The sequence below is a fragment of the Megachile rotundata genome, chromosome 10, assembly GCF_050947335.1.
Source record: "Megachile rotundata isolate GNS110a chromosome 10, iyMegRotu1, whole genome shotgun sequence".
NCBI lineage: Eukaryota > Metazoa > Arthropoda > Insecta > Hymenoptera > Megachilidae > Megachile > Megachile rotundata.
Window position 1 is genome coordinate 16,349,463 of NC_134992.1, and position 18,797 is coordinate 16,368,259.

Below are 18,797 nucleotides of genomic sequence, written 5' to 3' on the forward strand. Positions count from 1 at the left end.
ACGGATCGAGCAAAAAAGTTACATTTTTGTCTCGTATATTGCTCGTATGCTCCTGTACCCGTTCTTCTCGATTCATCCGGATACAGGAGCCACGATTTCTCTTTGTATTTCTTTTTTGTACTTGTTCCAATTTCTCGACTCTTAATACTCTCGGTTCGATCATTCTCTCTCTTCCTCTCTCACTCCCTCTCTTTCTCTCGACTCGTCTACGAGTAATCGCGATTGCACTGCTTGGAAACATTCGCCGAGTCCAACTCGATGGCGAGCGCGAACGTAAGCACAGTATTCGTCTAACGATACCGTTTCTGATCTTCAAACTGTCGACGTCGTAACAGAATGAAAATAGAAAAAGGGGACAGAATCGACCGTCTCGATGTTAAGAGTCTATCAACGGTCAACAAAGGTACGATCCAAAGAGACGGTCAATCCCTTGCCTGCTTAACCGATGCATACATGTCGAGACGGTGAACGAACGTTCCTCGCACGAAGGTCGCGCGTCCGCGAACTTGATCGCGTACGCGAACACATGGACAGAATCGAAAGGAATCGATCGAAGGTTCACGCGCTCGCGATACTGTTGCTGGGTTTCGGTTTCGCGAAGCAAACGTATCCCGCACTCACGTCGCAGCCGGACACCAGGAGATTCATTAGCACGCTGTTGCACGCTGGATTCCGCTGCGAGGACAGATTCGCGTCGCCGTTTTCGCCCTTTCGACGACACTTGTCCCCTCCTCCGCCTTTGGTACCGCCCCTATCGATTTCGCCCTCGTCCACGTCCGGGTCGTTCGCGCGTCGACCGTCGAACGATTCGCTCGAGAAATCGTTGCTCCTCAAAACCGTCTGCTGCTGGGACACCAGCCGACGAAGCAGCTGACTGCCAGCGACGTTTGCCGTCTTTCTCGAGCCAGTCTGTTTACCCAACAGATGATCCTCCAGCACTAGGCTGCCGCGTTTCGCGGACTCGTCGCATTTTATACGTTTATTGTCGTTGTCTATCGTGTCCATCGAGGCAGTGTGTATGCGTTTCGTTGGTCTGTCCAACTTGGAGGACCAGTTATAGCTATCTAGATTCGGGTCTAAAAAGAACACAGTTTCGATTATGGTCAGCCATGGTCTGCCGATTATGGAAACGCGACGAATCGATGAGCTACGCGTTACGAGAACCACTTACTTTTTCGAGGTATTTGTCCGAGAACTTGGACAGGATTGACCAAGCCCCCTCCATGATCGTTGTACTTTCTGGAAACGACTTGGTCGGTTTTTAGGAGTTGCGCTAGACTGGAATCGGACGTTCGTTGTTCTTTGTCGTCTACTATCCTGCAAAACATCGCGGAGATGGTTAGCGTTGTCCCCAGACTTTCGGGTTTCGCGTAACCTACCATTTCGAACCGCTTTTATCCGCCGTATGAGGTGGACTCCACATCACCATGTCGTTGCTGATTAGCAAGTCCAGTGCTTCGTCCTGATCGGACATTGGGATGTACGGTGCTCTCAGAGCTAATTCATCGTCACCTATACTATCGTTCAAACCTAACATTAACATTTCATCTTCTGATAATCCCTCAGCTCCACTACCACCTGTTGGACTACCTAACGAATCTATACTTCGTTCTGGGCTCTGCAACGATAACGAACATGATTTATTTAATCTTTCTTTTACTAGCAAGGGTTTCGGCGGATCCGACTCATCGCCAAGGGTCGTTAACTTTTTCCTTGCGGATTACTGGGTGAAGCGATCCAGGTACACTTGGCAATGCGTCGAACATGCGAAAAGGTTCTAGGTAACTCACTTGACGGTACTTGGAGAGAGACGGCGAAACCGAGTTCGGATCGATGCTGCAAGGACTGCTAGGCGAATCGGCGTACATGAACGGATCGCTATCGGCCAGAGACTCCCCTAGGCTCTTGTTCCTCGCGTTGTCCGTTAAGTCGGTGTCCTTTAGAGGATCACCGAAATCCGTGGGTCGCAGCTCGGGCGCGAGGGCACTGCCGGGGCTCAGCAGAGGACAATAGTTGTCGTTACCGAGGATAAACTCGTCTAGCATGTCAGAAAGGAACGGCGTGTCTTCCAGGGGGACGCAGACGTCACCAGGTGTAGGCGCCAGATGCGTCAGATCCTCCGGTTCGTCCTTTAACACTGTAACACACATCGAGAGTCGAGAAATTCGATCGAGCACCGTCGAGAAAGACCGGTTTACTTCCGGAACAATAAATAACGTCCCCGTCAAGTCTCGTGTTGCAAGTTCCGCGCAACGGCAAGATTTACGACTACGAGGCCTAACTACGAATTCGTTCGTGCCGGTTACGAAGCGCTTCTTTCTCCCTCTCCCGTCTAGCCTTATCTTTTTCTCTTTGTCTTTTTTCGCTGGCGCCGTTATCGTCGCGAAGTTACGTATTGCAACATTCGTCAATGATTATCGGCCTGGCGAGAGAGATGAAACTCGTAGGCATAGGAAGCTGCACGCGCGATGACGAACACGGTGTCGCAAACTCCTTAGGAAATTGGGAACAGTTTATCCGAACGTTAGACATCGATTTTATCGCCTGATTTGTCCGTAAAATCGGACGCTGTCACGTTGATTTCGGCTGGCGATTATTTTTTCTACGAGCGATAACAATAACGTAATACCGTCTCGAATCGTGCTTGCGATAAATAAATGTAAGTGTAAATCAAATTTTTTACTCGTTCGCGCAGTACTTCTTCTGTCCTACGTCACAACTGTAACGACCGAGTAAAATACCTTTCGATTTCAAAAAACGATCTATTCAAGCCCAAAAGACACTCACTCGTTAAGCCTGGATGATCCTCGCTGAAAGTTAAGAAGCCTTTGTTCATGTCCTCGGTACGAGGCGCGAATATGCTCGCTGTTGCAGTCTGCGGCGGTGGTCTGCAAGAGATCGGTTCTTGTTGTTGTTGCTGCTGTTGCTGTTGCTGCACAATCGGTGCAAACAGGTGTCTAGTGACGGCCTGAGGCCTGCCCTGGCGTACCGCGGTCTCCGGATCGTATTCCACGGCAGGTTTACCCTAAAACAGAATCGTAAATTCAACGCTGGAAGTTTTCTGTAGGTTTCCCCAATGTATTCGCGGATGAAACGCGCGTACGTACATTCTGACTTCTCTTACAAAAATCTGTTTCTGAAATTGTCGAACATCGCCTACGCGAGTACAGACAGCGATTACCGCGAAGGAAATGATGACGAACGTATAAACGGATGGTCGAAAGTTTGGACGTAACGTACCTGGAAAACGAAGGGAGGCCGGCTAGCCGGTTGTCGGCGGGACTCCTTCCGTTTCGGCTCGTCGTTCTCTTTGAGGGATTCCTCGAGCGAGTCCTTGAGAGCTTGTACACCGACGAACGATTTCTCTGTAGCGTGGACCGGTCTCGGGAAGGTGTTATCCTTCCGCGAGCCGTCCTGAAGCTGAGCGGATCCCTTGTTCGGTTTATTAGCCGCCAGACGGAAGGTCGAGGCGGTGACTGTGAACGGTTTGGCGCACTCGAACGGCCCAGCGAGTAATTCCGATTGGCCAACGGAGACGGACAGCTCTTGATCGACGGCGTCGAAGGCGGCTGTCTCTTCTAGTTTGTTGCTGTTCACTCGCACCTGGAGTTGAAGCTTCGCCGGTTCGACGTCGCTCGAGCCGGTCACCTTTTCCGGCTTCACGACGGTCTCGGTGTCGCGCGCTGCGAGCTGTCTCGCGCTGTACACCTCATCCTCGCGTTCCACACCGCTGAAATCAGAAATCCTACCTGGTGGAGACTGTCACACGCTCCCTCCAAGGGAACATGGCTCTCGATCGCGACGAAACTCACGGTATGCGTTACGCTTCGAATTTGTCTCGGTGGACGAGCGAATCGAGCGCGGCGGACCAGGCGAAATAACGAACGATGGGAGACGTATACCGCTGGCTAGAGGCGAGTCGCGAGAATAAAGCGCGAGTCGGCCGAGATCGAGCGAGCATCTTCGACGGCCTAGTTAGGGAAGGCTTGAACGGCCGCGGCGCGACGACGTTCGAGCTCCCCCCGCGTTCTCTCCACGAGCTCTCGGGTCCTGACCCTCGTACGAGAGAGTGAAGCACATGGCCACGGCTTTTAGCTCGCGAGTTATCCCCTTACGTAACAATTACGCTCGATCGCTACGGAGAGGTTGCGAACGCGCGCGCTCGCTCGAACGCTCGTTCAACCGACACTCGCCAACCATGAACGCGACCCCCTTCCTTCTATCCTTCAGCCCTCCGATGGGAAACGTTACCCCTCTTGAGCGCAGTACCTACTGCGACTCGCCTATACAGGCACCCAACTTCTACACCTCGAGTAACTTTTAAAGTATACGTTATAGGAGAAACTTCTATGATTCGAAGAAACACGTTACGCGGTCTATCGTTATTGCTAAACTTCCGAAACGTATTTTTTATCGAAGCCATGGCAGCTCACTAGGTCAGTTCGTGATGGAGGAAAATATCGTATACGTGTAAGTTTGCAAATATTTTTTTTACTCGGATATCGATTCAGTTGTTTGAACGCCTTAAAATGCGTTTGAAATTTTATGCGTTGATCGATTTATCGGAGGTCGTCACGCAATCCCTTCGAGCATGATAAGTTGACGTTTCTGGTGAAAATTTTCCTCTATTTATTGAATACCAGAGAAAAAGATTGATCCGTGAACTTGTAATCAGGGTCAAATTTTTCTGTGTATACTGGATGACGCATAAAAAAACATCGTACATCGGATTAGCGAAGATTCGGCTCGCTATCGGCCGAAAGGTGGTGTCTAATCAATTTTACGGCCTATGTTTAGGTATATCTCGAACAGAAAGATAGATAAATATAGCCCGGAATGTCGAAATTTAACGATAAATAAGAATCGTACAACGCACACGCGACGATATTGCGGTACACGATCGTAAATTTCTTTCGGTTGGCTACGTTCGTCTAATAGCTGGTCACGAACAGAAGAAGTAGTCTTTCCGCTCTCGTAAAAGCGCTGGCATTGATCATGAAGCGCCAAGAACAATGTAAAAGAGTTAAGTATGTAGATAGAGTGTTGAGGTTCGTCGAGAAATAAATGGGTTATCGGGAAGGTTAAGGCTGTTCGCGAGTCGCGATGCTCGCTCGGAAAGATCGAGACGAGAACCGCGAACGGAGGCTTAATCGCGCGCATGTAAATGAGCCGCCAAGGATTTTCGCAGACGAGGGAAACGGATAAACGGGAAAGATTCCGCGCGGAGGGAACGCAACGCAGAAGCAAGACACGCGTACTGCCGGCTCGAGACGTTTATCGGCAATGTCGTAACTAGGTAAGTACTTCGTACAACCTACGACCCAGGTGCTACGCTGTAGGCCGAACACCTATGACTTAGTTCCATTTGTTACGCGATCGACTGCTCGAGCTACGGTGTGCAATCGAAACCTCCTTAAACGATATTTTTCCTAAGAGCAAGGAGATTTACTGTCGGTTATTTCTAAGTTCGACATCTTTACGGATCTCCGAGATCGTTAGAATGGTCGTGAAGACTTCGGCGAGAATTAGAAGCGTATGCTGATGCAGGGTAGGAGCAAATTAAAGATAGACAATGTAGATTTGGTGGCGATGGTTCCCTAGCTAGTTACGGCAATGCTGATGGGTGTACGCGTGGCGACGATAGCTCGAGATGCGTTTCGTCACGGCATGTATACGTCGACTGGAGCAGTAACCGACTTTAACCAGTCGCAACGGCTCGGTAATTGTCGTAAATTGACCAGCGGGACCCCAAACGTGGACGATACGAGCGTGGTCGGTCGAGCGTGTGGAAATCACGCAGGAGAATCTCGTCGAGAATGCCGTCTGCTGAAGCTTCTGGCGAGAATACGTGCGCCTGCTCGATGCAATGTAAATAACTGTTATTTCACCGATAGCGAGAAAACGAAGCCTCCATCATAATTTCCCTTATCGTTCTTTCTTACGCGCTCGTAATCGATTCTAATAACTCGCTCATATAATACCAGCCTCCGACTCTTTCGTTATACGATACTTTAACTACAAGTTATCCCCTTTTTAATACGCTGATTGGTTTACATGAACTTGTGCGAATTAAATTAGTTAAGGCAATCTGTATTAATTAACTCCGACAGCTTGCATTATCGTCTTTCGAACGTGCGTATCGAATCGATTAAGAATTGAAAAATAATTGGAAACGTATTAAATAGCTGTCGTCACTAGCAGCTTCCTATTCATTCTCCTCTTCTCTCATTCTCGTTTCCCCACCATTCGTCGGACGCGTTAGAGGGAACTTCGTGCAACTTCGTGATCTATCGGTTCGGTGTTCTATCGTGCGAGTGAATCGATCGAGGGATTGAATGGTGGCTAATCGATTTCATCGCGACTATCGCGTTTCGAGAAGTTCTTTTCGCGGTCGCGGCTTTGCGAATCAGCTTGCATAACGACGTAGCACGATAAAAAAACGCGGCTTCGAGTGGGGGTTATTTTTAGTTGGCCAACGGTCGTTCGTCTTCGAGTGTTTCGAGTTTGGCCAGCGAAATGAATTCCGCCGAGCGGCTCAAGTAGGAAAATAAATTGTACGACCTCGTAGAAGCGTCGATGGTTCAGGTGACAAAGCGTTCGCTCCCGAACCCGAGATTCGCGAGTTCGAGACACCCCACCACTTCTTCGATCCGATTAACCACTTTTTTGCCGCGTTTAAATCTTCAAATACGAAAGTTAAAAAATAAAAGACTCGATAAAATCTAAATTGCGCTGATAGTCTAGAATTTAACGGGTTGACATCTTAGAATAGACGAACAAGTCGATAATATTTATTCGACCCGCTTGCGCCGAAGATGATCAACGTGATTTGTATTAATATCGTGACAGCTTACGGTTGGAGCTCTACGATTATTCCGGAACGAAGAGAACGCGGATATGCAACGAAAGAAGAATCCGAGCTACTCTAAGAAAATTCCTAGGTGAAAAAGTGCTGGAACGTACATATCTTTGACACCGTGATAATAATTGTTAACTCCTTTTAAATTATCGCGTGTCGCTACCTGATATCTCTTGTAAGCTCGATGAAATCAAAGTCGAGATCCTAATGCACGGTATTAAGAGTCCTTTCCTTGCCAGTACACTCTACATTTAACGAGATAGAGAAGTAGAGCCGAGTGTATGAAAATTGTACGATGAACGAAGAGGAGAATAAGAGAAGGGATCGAGTTAGGTGCAAGTTAAATATGCGGCCGGTATTGTTAAAAATAGAGTGACGGCCGACCGCCGGGTTGCTTGTGCAATCGAACACGTGGGACCAAATATCCCCTCTTTTCCCTGTAACCGCGTGTGAGAACCCTTGTTTCCTGTTATGTCGGTTCCTTGTCTTTCGATCATCGATCGTTCGATCCTTAAGCGGGATCTGAACGCCTTCGATACCACGATTAAAATGGAACATCGATCACTTTTAAACTTAACGCTCTGACGACGCTTTCGAGTCTTAACCTGGTAAAGCATCGGCGTACTTTGATAGAAATTATAATAACCGCATGCTTAAACGGAATACCCGCATAGCGAAAACGCAGTCGAACCTTCGGTCGTATTGCCATCTGGACACGAATTTTCACGCATGCTAGAGACGACGAAATCCACTACTATAGCCCGAGATTTGCACCTTGTATCACCGCGCGTTGTAACATTAGTGTTCTGTCGCCAACACGATTATTACTATTTAAAGAAATAATATAAAATTTCGATAACACCCATCCCCGCGTCGGAGGTTAACCTCGGTGGTAAGAGAAGAGCAAAGTAAACGAGTACTCGCGGGAAAGTTGGTAGCCCTATTGTCCCTCTGGCGGGCGACGCGATTACCAATCCGTACAATAGCGTTTCTCGTGCGTAACCCCTGTCGTTCCTCTTGAAAATCGGTTCGCGTCCCTGGACGTCAGAAAGAGAGTGACTCGTTTGTATCGTGGCCAACAGTGAAGTTTACGCCACGATATTACGGAATGTTATTTTTGCATGGGTAGACGGAAGCGCGTGCCGTTTTTCACTTCAAGGGCAGCCACGAAGATCACGCGTTTCCCTTCGAACGATCGGAGAGCTATTCTAGGTACGATTTCGTGCCGATTATCCAGCTCGGTTGTTTGTTATTGGGCGATAGTTCGATGCCAACCAGGTGACATAGCACGAATCCCTTTTTTCTCTCAGGGCGAGGAGCGCGAACGAGGCAAAGGCCGCGAACGAGAACGCGTGCCGATCACGGTACGTGCCAACAATCCTTGGCAGCTCGGTCTTCCCTCTTTCTCTTTTTCTTTGCGTGTCCCTTCGTACGATACTTTTTTCTTCTCGATAGCAACGATTTAGCTATTACGCGGGTGTTCGATGACTCAAATTTTATACGACTCAAAAAGGGAAGAGCAAATTCGAAGTACGGAAGAAAAGAACTTCGATGTCAGACCCGTTTATATTATTATATTACTCGCTTTCAACACAGGAAAATGATGAGAAGGGAAGTAGAATCCTTTGAGTTAGATCGGGCCTGTCCACGAGATACCCTGGTGATTCAGGGCGCTACGGTTTGTCACGAGATAAGCGAGCACAGAGACGGTACAAAATAAAAGTAATACTATCCGTTTGAAATTTTTCTTTTTTCTCTTTGACTATAAAAGTTTTCGACAACACGTATTTAGGCAATAAGGTTCAAATAAAATCCATGATGCTACATTTGGGTTCGTTTTTGTTTCTCTGCCTGTAGTAGGTGGATTAAGCAAAGAAGCTACCGTCGTGGATCGGTAATTCTCATGGCAGCGAAGGCGTTAATTGCAAGAATTTGACGGGTCCCACGAGTACGAAACAACAAGACACAGTGCCTACCGTGTAAGTGTGACTGGTCTACTCGTGAATAGACGCAGCTCGTGAGTTACGTAACAAGATTCGCAACGACAAACAGCGCTCCTCCTCGTCGAGTTTTACCCTCCAGTCGAGAATTGATCGATCGCGCGATTCGAACGCGTGGACTTGGTCGCGCGATCGCTTCGCGTCATGCGTTGCGTCGCGTCGGATGTTCATGAGGATGCAAGGTAGAAAATTTTCAGCGAATTAGCGAGCCAGCGTGTAGGCGCTTTATATCTCGGACCTCGACGTTTCGTCACGTTTCACTTGACGTTTACGCCGTTTTCAGCGGCGAGTCCCGTGACCAGGAACACGGCTGACCACGATCGAAATTCGATATCGAGAAATCCTTCCCGACACCTCCGCGTCGCGTACATTTTTCTTGGTTGAATGATCCAACTTGTAAACAAATGAAGGATCCGATAATGAACATCGATGGAAATTCAAGTACAGCCAGTGGCTTAACTAAGCGGGGTTCAAGGTGTCTGCTCCCTAATAATTATAAGTTAGTGGAACGTTCAAAATATACGACGATTCAAAACGGGAGTAACTAATTCTGACAGATTATTACTCGTGCCGCTTCACGGTATAACGTAGGAAATGATTCTTGCGAAATCCGAATGAAAAGGAATCTTTAACCATCCATTGAGATTTCGATACTTTCGAGAGAAAATACTTTTATAAAGTATTTAATAAAATGTAAAAATTAGTTCGTGAAGGAGTTAAATGAAACTGGTATAAATAATGAGCTGTTGATGCAATAGATCCAATCACAATCAATATTTATTACAGAAACTTGATATACTTCTTTACTTTATTTCCTAACAATTACCTTTTCTTCGTGTTGCCTAACATATATCATCATTAAACGGTAGGAAGAGTTGTTGACTGAAAAGCGTCGTAGAATCGTTTTAATCTGTTTGGAAAGTCTAAGAGCGAAACAACCCAGCAGCTTTACCGCGTTCGATTTCGGAGTAACAGGTGCAGAGATAGCTGCCCCTTTAAAGCGTGTAATATAAACGCTCGGGTTCGGAAGTGTCATTACGCTTATTCTTCAATTTACAAACCTCTTCTGGTAAACACCTAACGTCTAGAAATTTTTGTTCCGACAATACGTTACGCGAGAACAAATATGTTGCGAAAGTCGCTCGAAAATACTTGCCGTAGAAGATACAAAAGCTATCGTTTGATCGAACAACCGACAGAATACAAAACAAGCGGCCGTTGTACAAATATCATCAACCTGCCTCGGCAAGTAAGCCGTGTCGGTTAAACAGATCCGTTGTTACCAACAATTTGTTATAACTTGTTAACAAAGTATTGTTATAAGCCTTATGTTTATGTAACAATCGTAGAACGTACTCTCATGGCATAACGCGAAAATCCTGGAACACCCTGTACAAGTCGATACACGCAAATCGAAGCCACGAGTCGATAACGAGAGATAAAGCACAAATTTTCGACGCACCTTTCCGGCGAAAGTTTTGAAACGACACACGATCGGCACTACACACTGACACTTATTCACGCAAACGTTGCACGAGCACTGGCAAGTTTCGTCGTCGCGAGAACGAGCGCACTTCTGGTTGCACTTGCTGCAACGGCCGCGCGAGCGTTTGCGTCGCCAATTCGTCATTCAGCCATTCTCGATTAGCGAATCGCGATTTCGATCGCATCTCGCATGTTTCCCTCGCTTTTGCCGATGCTAGCACACGGATGGGCAGCTGTGCCCGCGAGGACACGGTGCACGGATGTACAACCGAAGCGCATCCGTGCCCACCAATTTCGCAAATTCAATTTTACTAAAAAATTTCAACGTTTGCTACGACAGTGCGGTTACCTTGTGTTTCGATGGAAGAATCAACTATGAAACGGCCATTCGCGGTTATCGACCGATAAGTAAAGATACGGTTCGCGATATTCGATTCGGTTTCATAAAGTAACTCAAAATTTTACATTCGTATACACGCGTGTGTTGGAATTTAATTACCGATCATTAATGAATTTGCAAGTATAATACACTGTTTAGTATTCAAACTGTGCTAGAATATTAGATCACAACATACGGAATTTCTTTATAACCGTGTTACGTTACCAGCTGTTTCGCAAAAACTGTTATACCGTGGGATTTCTCGTGGGTCAATGGTATCATAAGTTCAGAAAACTTTGACCCGAAACCGGAAAGCTTTTATTTAAGAGTAATTCAATTTTGACACGAAAAAACACAGGAAGAATTAAGTAAGACTCACCGAGTTGTTCGAGAGGGGAGCGGTTGTTACGCGACCATTGACTCGCAAAAAATTTCAACTTAACGAATGCTGTTCGCGCGACGTTGCGGAAACAAAGTTCTGTCGCGAAGTTTTATACGCGATCATGTATTCCGCGAAATTCTTACTGTCCCGAGTTTGATTATCGATATCGAACTACGGCAACTTTCGATTACATTTTTATACAGAAATCAGGTGTCAAAAAATTGTAACACATCGACGATCGAACGTAAAATACGACTTATCGAACTAATGTCACATAAACGAATATTTCCCACTGATTCGAAGAACGCGTACAATATCGATCAAATGGTTATCATCGAAATACAGGGAACAGCCTTTAACAAGAATTAACTCGATACAGAAAAGAACGCGGTATCGATTCACAGTCAATATTGGAATCAACGATATCTATTAGCAAGTCGTGGAGTTGAAATATTCGAATACCACCGACATTTGGATTCGAAATCAAAATCCGAAGTGGTTTAATTAATCTGTGAAACCGCACGCGTCCAAGATTAAAACTCGTTAAATCTTACGTACTTCCATCAAATTATGATACGATTAATCCACTGACTCGATATCGGCTTAATCTCTTCAACTCTCGACGAAGAAGAAACGAACTGGAGACACGCTTCGAACACGTTCGACGGCAAACGATCATTAAAGAAATCAGCCGCGAGCCGCGAGGTTTCGCACGAGTCGGCTCGCGATCCACTAAAAACACGTCGCTAGTCGCAGAATTATCTTTGCCACTCGAAGATAAACTAGGAAGTTACGAAATTCGACGTAACGTACTTTCGAACTCGTCCCACGTCGTTGCTCCGTCGACGAAACCGAGTCATCGAAAGAAAAATAGAAAGAATAATAACGAAAAAATAGATAAAGGGAACGATGACGGGAAATATATACGGAATAGATAACGAATTAGACAAACAAGAGAACGAAACCGAGAGAGAGAGAGGAATGGAAGAAAGAGAAGGGATAGATGATGCGGGAGAGTTGTCTTCCGGTCGGCTGAAACGAAAATACCCCAACTGCTCCCCCTTTTCGTGAGTTTTCGCGACACTCTAGTCTGGAGTTCGATGTCCTGCTTTTATCGAAATCCGTGCGACACGCGCCACTCTGAATTTCTGCCAGTTTCACCAGGGATTTATGAATTCCAGCATTTCGTCGTTTGCCTTTCATCGATATCTAGCACCAAATTTTTCTACCGAACATTATATTCGTTAATTTATAAATACGTGCTCACAAAACCGTCTCGATAAATATGTAACTTTTTCCTGTTCATCCCCTAATCTTTGCTCCTGGCGTTTCCGAGGACGCGCGAACTGTACGGACGTTTACTCCCTCGAGATTAAACTAATCTCCCTTAGGGATCAAGATAAGAATGTCCCCTTTTATGACCGTTTACGACGTCGATATCGGAAAAAACTTGGTTTCTTCGGACAGGAAGTTTCGCAAAAATTTCAGCATTTTGTTACCGCGGTTGTCTGGAACTTCCAAAATTGCTTCTTCTACAAGGAACACTTATTAACATATATTATACGGATATTACGTAAATAGTGAAATCAATAGAATAATCTAGAGTGTATCGGATGAAAACACAATAATTGAGATTTTTCTCGATATCTGGGACAAGTGTATTTTGGCGGGTCGTTAACCCATTTCCGAAGGTAGAAAACAAAGATGAAAGGAAAACTGTAGGTATAGCGGGTCGAAATGGCACCAGTGGCTCGTATATCGTGGACGACTTTAAAAATACATGCTGGTCGGCATCGAAGATTTAATTGAGGACGTCGAACCGAGGCATTCGCCACGCGTACTCGATCACAGGATCGATGCCGATCGAGGTAGCCGTAAATCCTTGAATCGTGACGAATAATCCATGAGCGATCGTTAACGTGCAACGCGATCACCGGTCACGCAACACCGCGTTACTCTTTATTACCAGGTTAAACTTCTAAACTCGTACCGACGCCGACAACAATGAACGCGGATAATTTCGCGTTATAATTGGATCGATAGGTTTGTTCGTACAAGCTAATTCTTCGCGTGTCAAGTCTTATCGACCACGAGCTTAGTAATTGAATTCGTTAATCGAAGCGTTTACTAATTAATAACTCTTTGAATAGCTAATGATTGGCTTGTAATGAAAATTAGAAATTCAATCGTGCCACGATCTTTACGATACTTTCTCCAATTATTTATTTCTATTTAGTCGGTCAACGATGTCTAATCCGTGCAAATTTGGTAGCGTGTTAATCGGTTAAGTACGACGAACCAGTTGCGACGATCGTGTCTGAGATCATAGCAGTTATTGTAATAACGCGTAATTGTAGCAAGACGGAATAGAAGTTTCCATGGGTGGACGCGATTATCTGTACGGGATACGAACGGAAAAGCAGTCACGCGGTCACGTGTGTATAATAATAACGAATCAACGAGCAGCCTCTATTCGGAAACGATCGAAATCTGTGAGATTCGTCGGTGACACGTGCGCTACGTGTGCGCGATTGGAACAGCAAGGTCTCTTCGCGGATAACAGCCTGCCAGAAGTTTGCGCATGCACAATATTAGGGTACTGCTCGATGTTTTATGGATCTGCAACAACTACTAAGGAAAATACGTTCGGTCTCTCGTTTTCGATTCGGACGTGTTATCACGATTATTATTAATCGTAACTTTTTTTATGAAATTTTTGTCGTTCGAGCTGAAAGTCTTCGTGGTTATCAAAATGATCGATTTATCGGATTCATCGCACTTCTCTTCAGTCGCATACCGCGCCTACGGTCGCTGAATACGAATTATGCAATCGTAACGGATAGCAGTCAAGGTCCCTCCGTTCGCGATTCTTTTTACTTCACAGAAATTTGCTTGCAAAAATCGAATCGAGTCTCTTTAAAAACCATACCGAAGTAATAAGTACAAAAATGTTCTGTAGTTTTCCACGAAATTATCGAACAGCGATAACTCTTGTACCAGAATCTATTGTTTTGTAGAAACAGGTGACAAGCGATAAATGAGGCGATACGAAAAGGCGGGAAACGGAAAATTTGATAAATCGGAGATCGAAGTTCGATCAAGCATGGTAATGGTAACTGTAATCGGGTCAGGATTGATATAACGCGACGACTCATCGCTGACGTTCGAAATCTCGATTATTTTCAGAGAGGCAACACCACGCGGTCATCGCGTTTTCTGACGTTCGGCGAACGCTCGTAAATCACAACAATGTGCGCACACGCAATCTTGCTCTCTTGGCTAACTTATCTCCCGCCGATAAGGACAAAAATTATCGGCGAAGAAACGACAGACATACCCGAGACACCAATTTTATTTCGTCTTTTACTCGAAACGAAACATTTTTTTTAACATTTATACGACTTCGTAATATAATTTAATTTGCAAATTGTTGCAGTTTTTATCGCTTGTAAATTATTTTAAATAAGCGCCGTTTGTAATCTAATACAATTAAATATATAGTACATTGTATTAGAAATCTGAATAGTAAGAGAACAGCAGGAAGTTGCGAGACCACGAGTTTACGCAAACAACCGAAAGAAAGTTGAATGTCTATAAAGATTCTCCGGTAAAGCTACTCGAGTACCGCTTTATCCGCGTGCGAAAAAAATTTAACCTACTATCGTGTTTCAGCGGAAGTAACGTAACTGCATGTTAATGTGTACAGAATATCCAAAGTGTGCCGACATACTGCAATCCGATTAGTTTTTAGATATCGAAGGTATAACAGAATCATTGAAACTTGCATTTTTCCGCAATTATAACAGAAATGTTGAATGACAAATATCGAATACTCGAATCCAGTTGATCTGTTCAATAAATCGGATCGAGTTGCAATGTTACAACTACAACGAAAAAAACACTACACATAACATACGAAATGGAAAAAAAGAACTACCTATATTCTACTATCCCTAAGAGGAATAAATGACGCTGGTAAAATGTGGCTAGCAATAAGCTTCGAATAAAATCAGAGTGGAAGAACCGGAAAAACATTACCGAAGAAGCGACTCTCGTTGAATGAGATTTGTCCGAAGCTCGACCGTACGCACAACGTGTCACCTCCTGCTTCCCCACTGTTCTCGTCACTCGCCCTCGAGAAAAACGAGCAAGAGTCAAGAAGAAAAAAAAAGCAGCCTACCATTTCTGAATGAACCCGTTGAGTTGCGCGGTAGCTGTCCGAGTTCGGCGGAAGAAGCATGATCGATCGTTAATCGACGGGTTCGAATGCACGCGATCGTTCGGGCTCGAAGAACACGCGGTTGGTTGTTCGTTACTTACTGGTCGGGGTTGGTCGCGACGACAGAAGCGGAGAACGCGACAAAGGTATTTTATCGAGCGACGGTTCGACGCGAATTGCGATGTTCCTGTGCGATTCTGTCGGGTTGGGGAATCGGGGAGGCTACGAGAAGCGAGTTTGCGCGCCGGCCGACTTTCTCCCCTTCGGCTCTCACTTTCGTTCGGGGTCACGCGTACTGACACTGCCCGCGAACAACAGAGTATCGACGACCCGCCAGAGGAACACGGTTTTAGGGAAGAGGACCCTCTTCCGCGGATATACGCAAGTCGCGCAAGCGCCCGGGATGCTGCCCTTCGTCGAACAGCTTTCACTCGATCCCCTTCCGCTTTCACCCACTGCTGATGCTGCCCCGACACCACCCACACACCCCTTTTTCCTTTTCACCGATCTATCCAGGGCCGGCCGAACTAATACAGGGCATTAGTAGATGCCCCGGCCTCCAACCATGCGGCCACCTCATTTTTCAATTTCCGCTAACGAACACCACACTTTATACGAATATACAGAAATTCTTTATAATCCGAAATGTTCTAATTCCGACGATACGAGACTACTTACTTTGCTTCTTCGCTGAAGCAGTTGAAAATTTCATTGGGTAGCATTTTTCTCTTTAACGAAACTCAAATATTTTTACAATATTTTGTGAAAATAAAATTCTTAATGATAAAAAGAGATAGGTTCTGAAACCGAGTCCAGTAACGCCGGCCCTGGATCTACCACCCTCGTTAGAACGCTCCGACGAATTCCTCGAGTGTCTTCCCTGAACGGAACTCCACTGGGGTGGTGACCATATATATTTTCACGGTGAATTCGGTACAAAAATAAAGATTATAAACAAACTTTCCGCCCATATTTATACCTAAACTTTCATCGCAGTAAATAGAACTATTAAAACTTGATGCTGTTTATTTCTTTTATTACTTTATCGCTGCATCAGCACTACCCTTCAAGACACGAGTAAAAATTGGAAATTCGGAAATGGAACTATATTCGGTATAGCAAATTCTTGTACCGTTATTCTACCTAACATTTTCTCTACCGCCGTAAACAAGCTGTGTCGCCTTCTGTTAACCACTTCCCCAGTCATTAACACGAGCACAGCAATCAATTTTCCCTTTTATTACTTTCTCACAGGTAGTATTTACCTTACTACTTATTCTATTAATATAATCTGCTCCTTAAAGCTGCCTAACAATCCGTGGATTGTTAAAGGGCAATAACTGCGCCCTAAAATTACAATGGTACTAGAAGGTATGCTCAGAAATGGACGGTTGGGCAAATAATTAGTGGAAAATTATTGAAATCGGGTGAGGAATATGGGAAGTTAACTCCTCTAATTCCGAATTTTTACATTTAAGAAAACCGATGAATCACTTTTTATGATGTTTGTTCTTCTAAATTACGAATGATTAAGAAAATATTATTTCCATTACTCATGCTTATTCTACGAATACCGCATCGATCCGTAGCGATAAACGAAATAGAAAGTGAGTCTTTAATAAAAATTTATAGATTGAAAGATTTGTAAGAATTCTGAAATATGACCGTATCGTAAAAGATGGAATTAATTGACCGATCGATAAATACAATTTTAATTAACTGGGGCTATTCAGAGGAAAATAATTGAAAGTACGCGTGTATGAAACCGCAGCGAGTGGAAATAATCGAATGTTGATATAAATAGTTGAACATCTCGTTACGAAACGATGGAGAGTAAAGACATATCGTTTTATAAAAATGTGCGATATGAAAAATTTTGCGTCTAAAATCGACGAATGAACGATTGCCAAGGAACGAACAAATACGAGGATTTCGAGAGAATGAGAAAATTATCTTTCGGCTTGACACAGGTCTTTGAGGAGTAATTAGAACCTAAAATTGGTAGCCTTGCATCACTTTTGTGCCAGTTAAAAGACTTGACCTTCTCTTACAAACGGAGACTGCAAAAATCAATGAAAATGCTGTAGAGTATTTCAGGTATTCACTTGAAATGCGCGTGTTAAGAAGAGGCATTCTACCTCGTGTATTCATACAATTTTTTTTTCATCCTCGCTGAAGTATCTGGGCTCTGACAACTTTAATTTCAACAGTCGTTACGAGTGAACGCATAGCGATACGACGCGTGACAACGTAACGCTTTGATACGATGCGTTAAAGTCGATCATAACGCGTGGCAATCTCGCATTAAAATTGAAAAAACTAATATATTCGTTAAGAAATAATATAACGATTTGATATGCACCGTACACGTACGGACAAAATAAAAAGTAACCTCAAGAGCGTCACGTATATCGCACGTTTCATAATTACGATATTGCACGTTACACAACAAACTGGCACGTTAAAAAAATTTGGCACGCAACTAACCGTGTACACAACTTTCTGTCTCTTGAACACAACCATCGAACGTATCGTGTTTCTATTATCTATTCTCTAATTCGAACGTCATTTGATCAACGCTTATTGTTAGTACTCTAATTAATACCTTCGAGGATAATCAGATTTTCTCGATTAGATCGCGTCTTAAAACGGATTGCCCGTTGAAGTCGAAGAAAAATTCTTCGCCTTTACGACACGAATCGAACGAAATTTGGGAATTTATTTACTGCAGGGAAGCGTTCTTGCAACGGTGATAAACCGCTTGAAATAAGTTTGAAAGACTCAGCAGAAGCAGAAATAAAAAAAAAACGCTAGAAGGGAAGTAGGAAGTGGGCGAACAAATAGAAGTAGCGATGAAATTTATCCGACAAACGTAGGTTGAGATCGACTAAATCGAGGAGGAGCTCTCGTTCGAAGGGGGTGGCAAAGGGTGTCAGGGACCTCTTTATATGGGCCACAAGATTCGCCTTAGTCGACTATCGTCTTACTTCCTGAGGGTTCTACGCGTGTTACGCGAGTATCAAGAGGAAGAGAGATAGCTACCATCGTCGCGAAATTACTGTTGGGGATGAAAACGGAAGTCGAATAAACGGAATCGAGTTTTATGTGTTTCCTTATATAACAAACTGCTGCTGAATATTAGCACGCGTAACCGACGCGTTTTAATCAAAATTATTAATCGATCTTCTGGCAAAAAGATATCAAATAAATTTGAAATAATTTTAAATGCTGTAGTTCGAAGATAGAGTAAAATGTATAGAGGAAAGATATCTGTTGATAATGTTATCGTCGATTCCAAAGTGCGGAAGGTTGATGCACTTCTCTAATTTCCCAGATATGTCAGATTGATACGTGGAAATCAATCATCCAAATTGAAATAAGGTTACACGAATTTCCGAAATATTTCTCTCTTAAAAACCGATTAAATAATTAGAATATTGTATTACGCAGATAATACATATTTCATCTGGAAA

The 18,797-nt window shown here is 44.4% G+C and overlaps 1 protein-coding gene across 2 annotated transcripts in view; it reads right to left on the reverse strand.

Moving 5' to 3' along the window:
* sima (HIF-1 transcription factor component sima) overlaps positions 1–18,797 on the reverse strand; it is a 34,094-nt gene that overhangs the window by 3,354 nt on the left and 11,943 nt on the right. For both annotated transcript variants that reach the window (XM_076536641.1, XM_003707230.3), the window contains 6 exons: positions 3,241–3,730; positions 2,788–3,025; positions 1,791–2,137; positions 1,380–1,618; positions 1,172–1,317; positions 622–1,076 (listed from right to left, as the gene is read on the reverse strand). In XM_076536641.1, the coding sequence (XP_076392756.1) occupies positions 622–1,076; positions 1,172–1,317; positions 1,380–1,618; positions 1,791–2,137; positions 2,788–3,025; positions 3,241–3,730 (1,915 nt within the window). The remainder of the gene's footprint in view (positions 1–621; positions 1,077–1,171; positions 1,318–1,379; positions 1,619–1,790; positions 2,138–2,787; positions 3,026–3,240; positions 3,731–18,797) is intronic.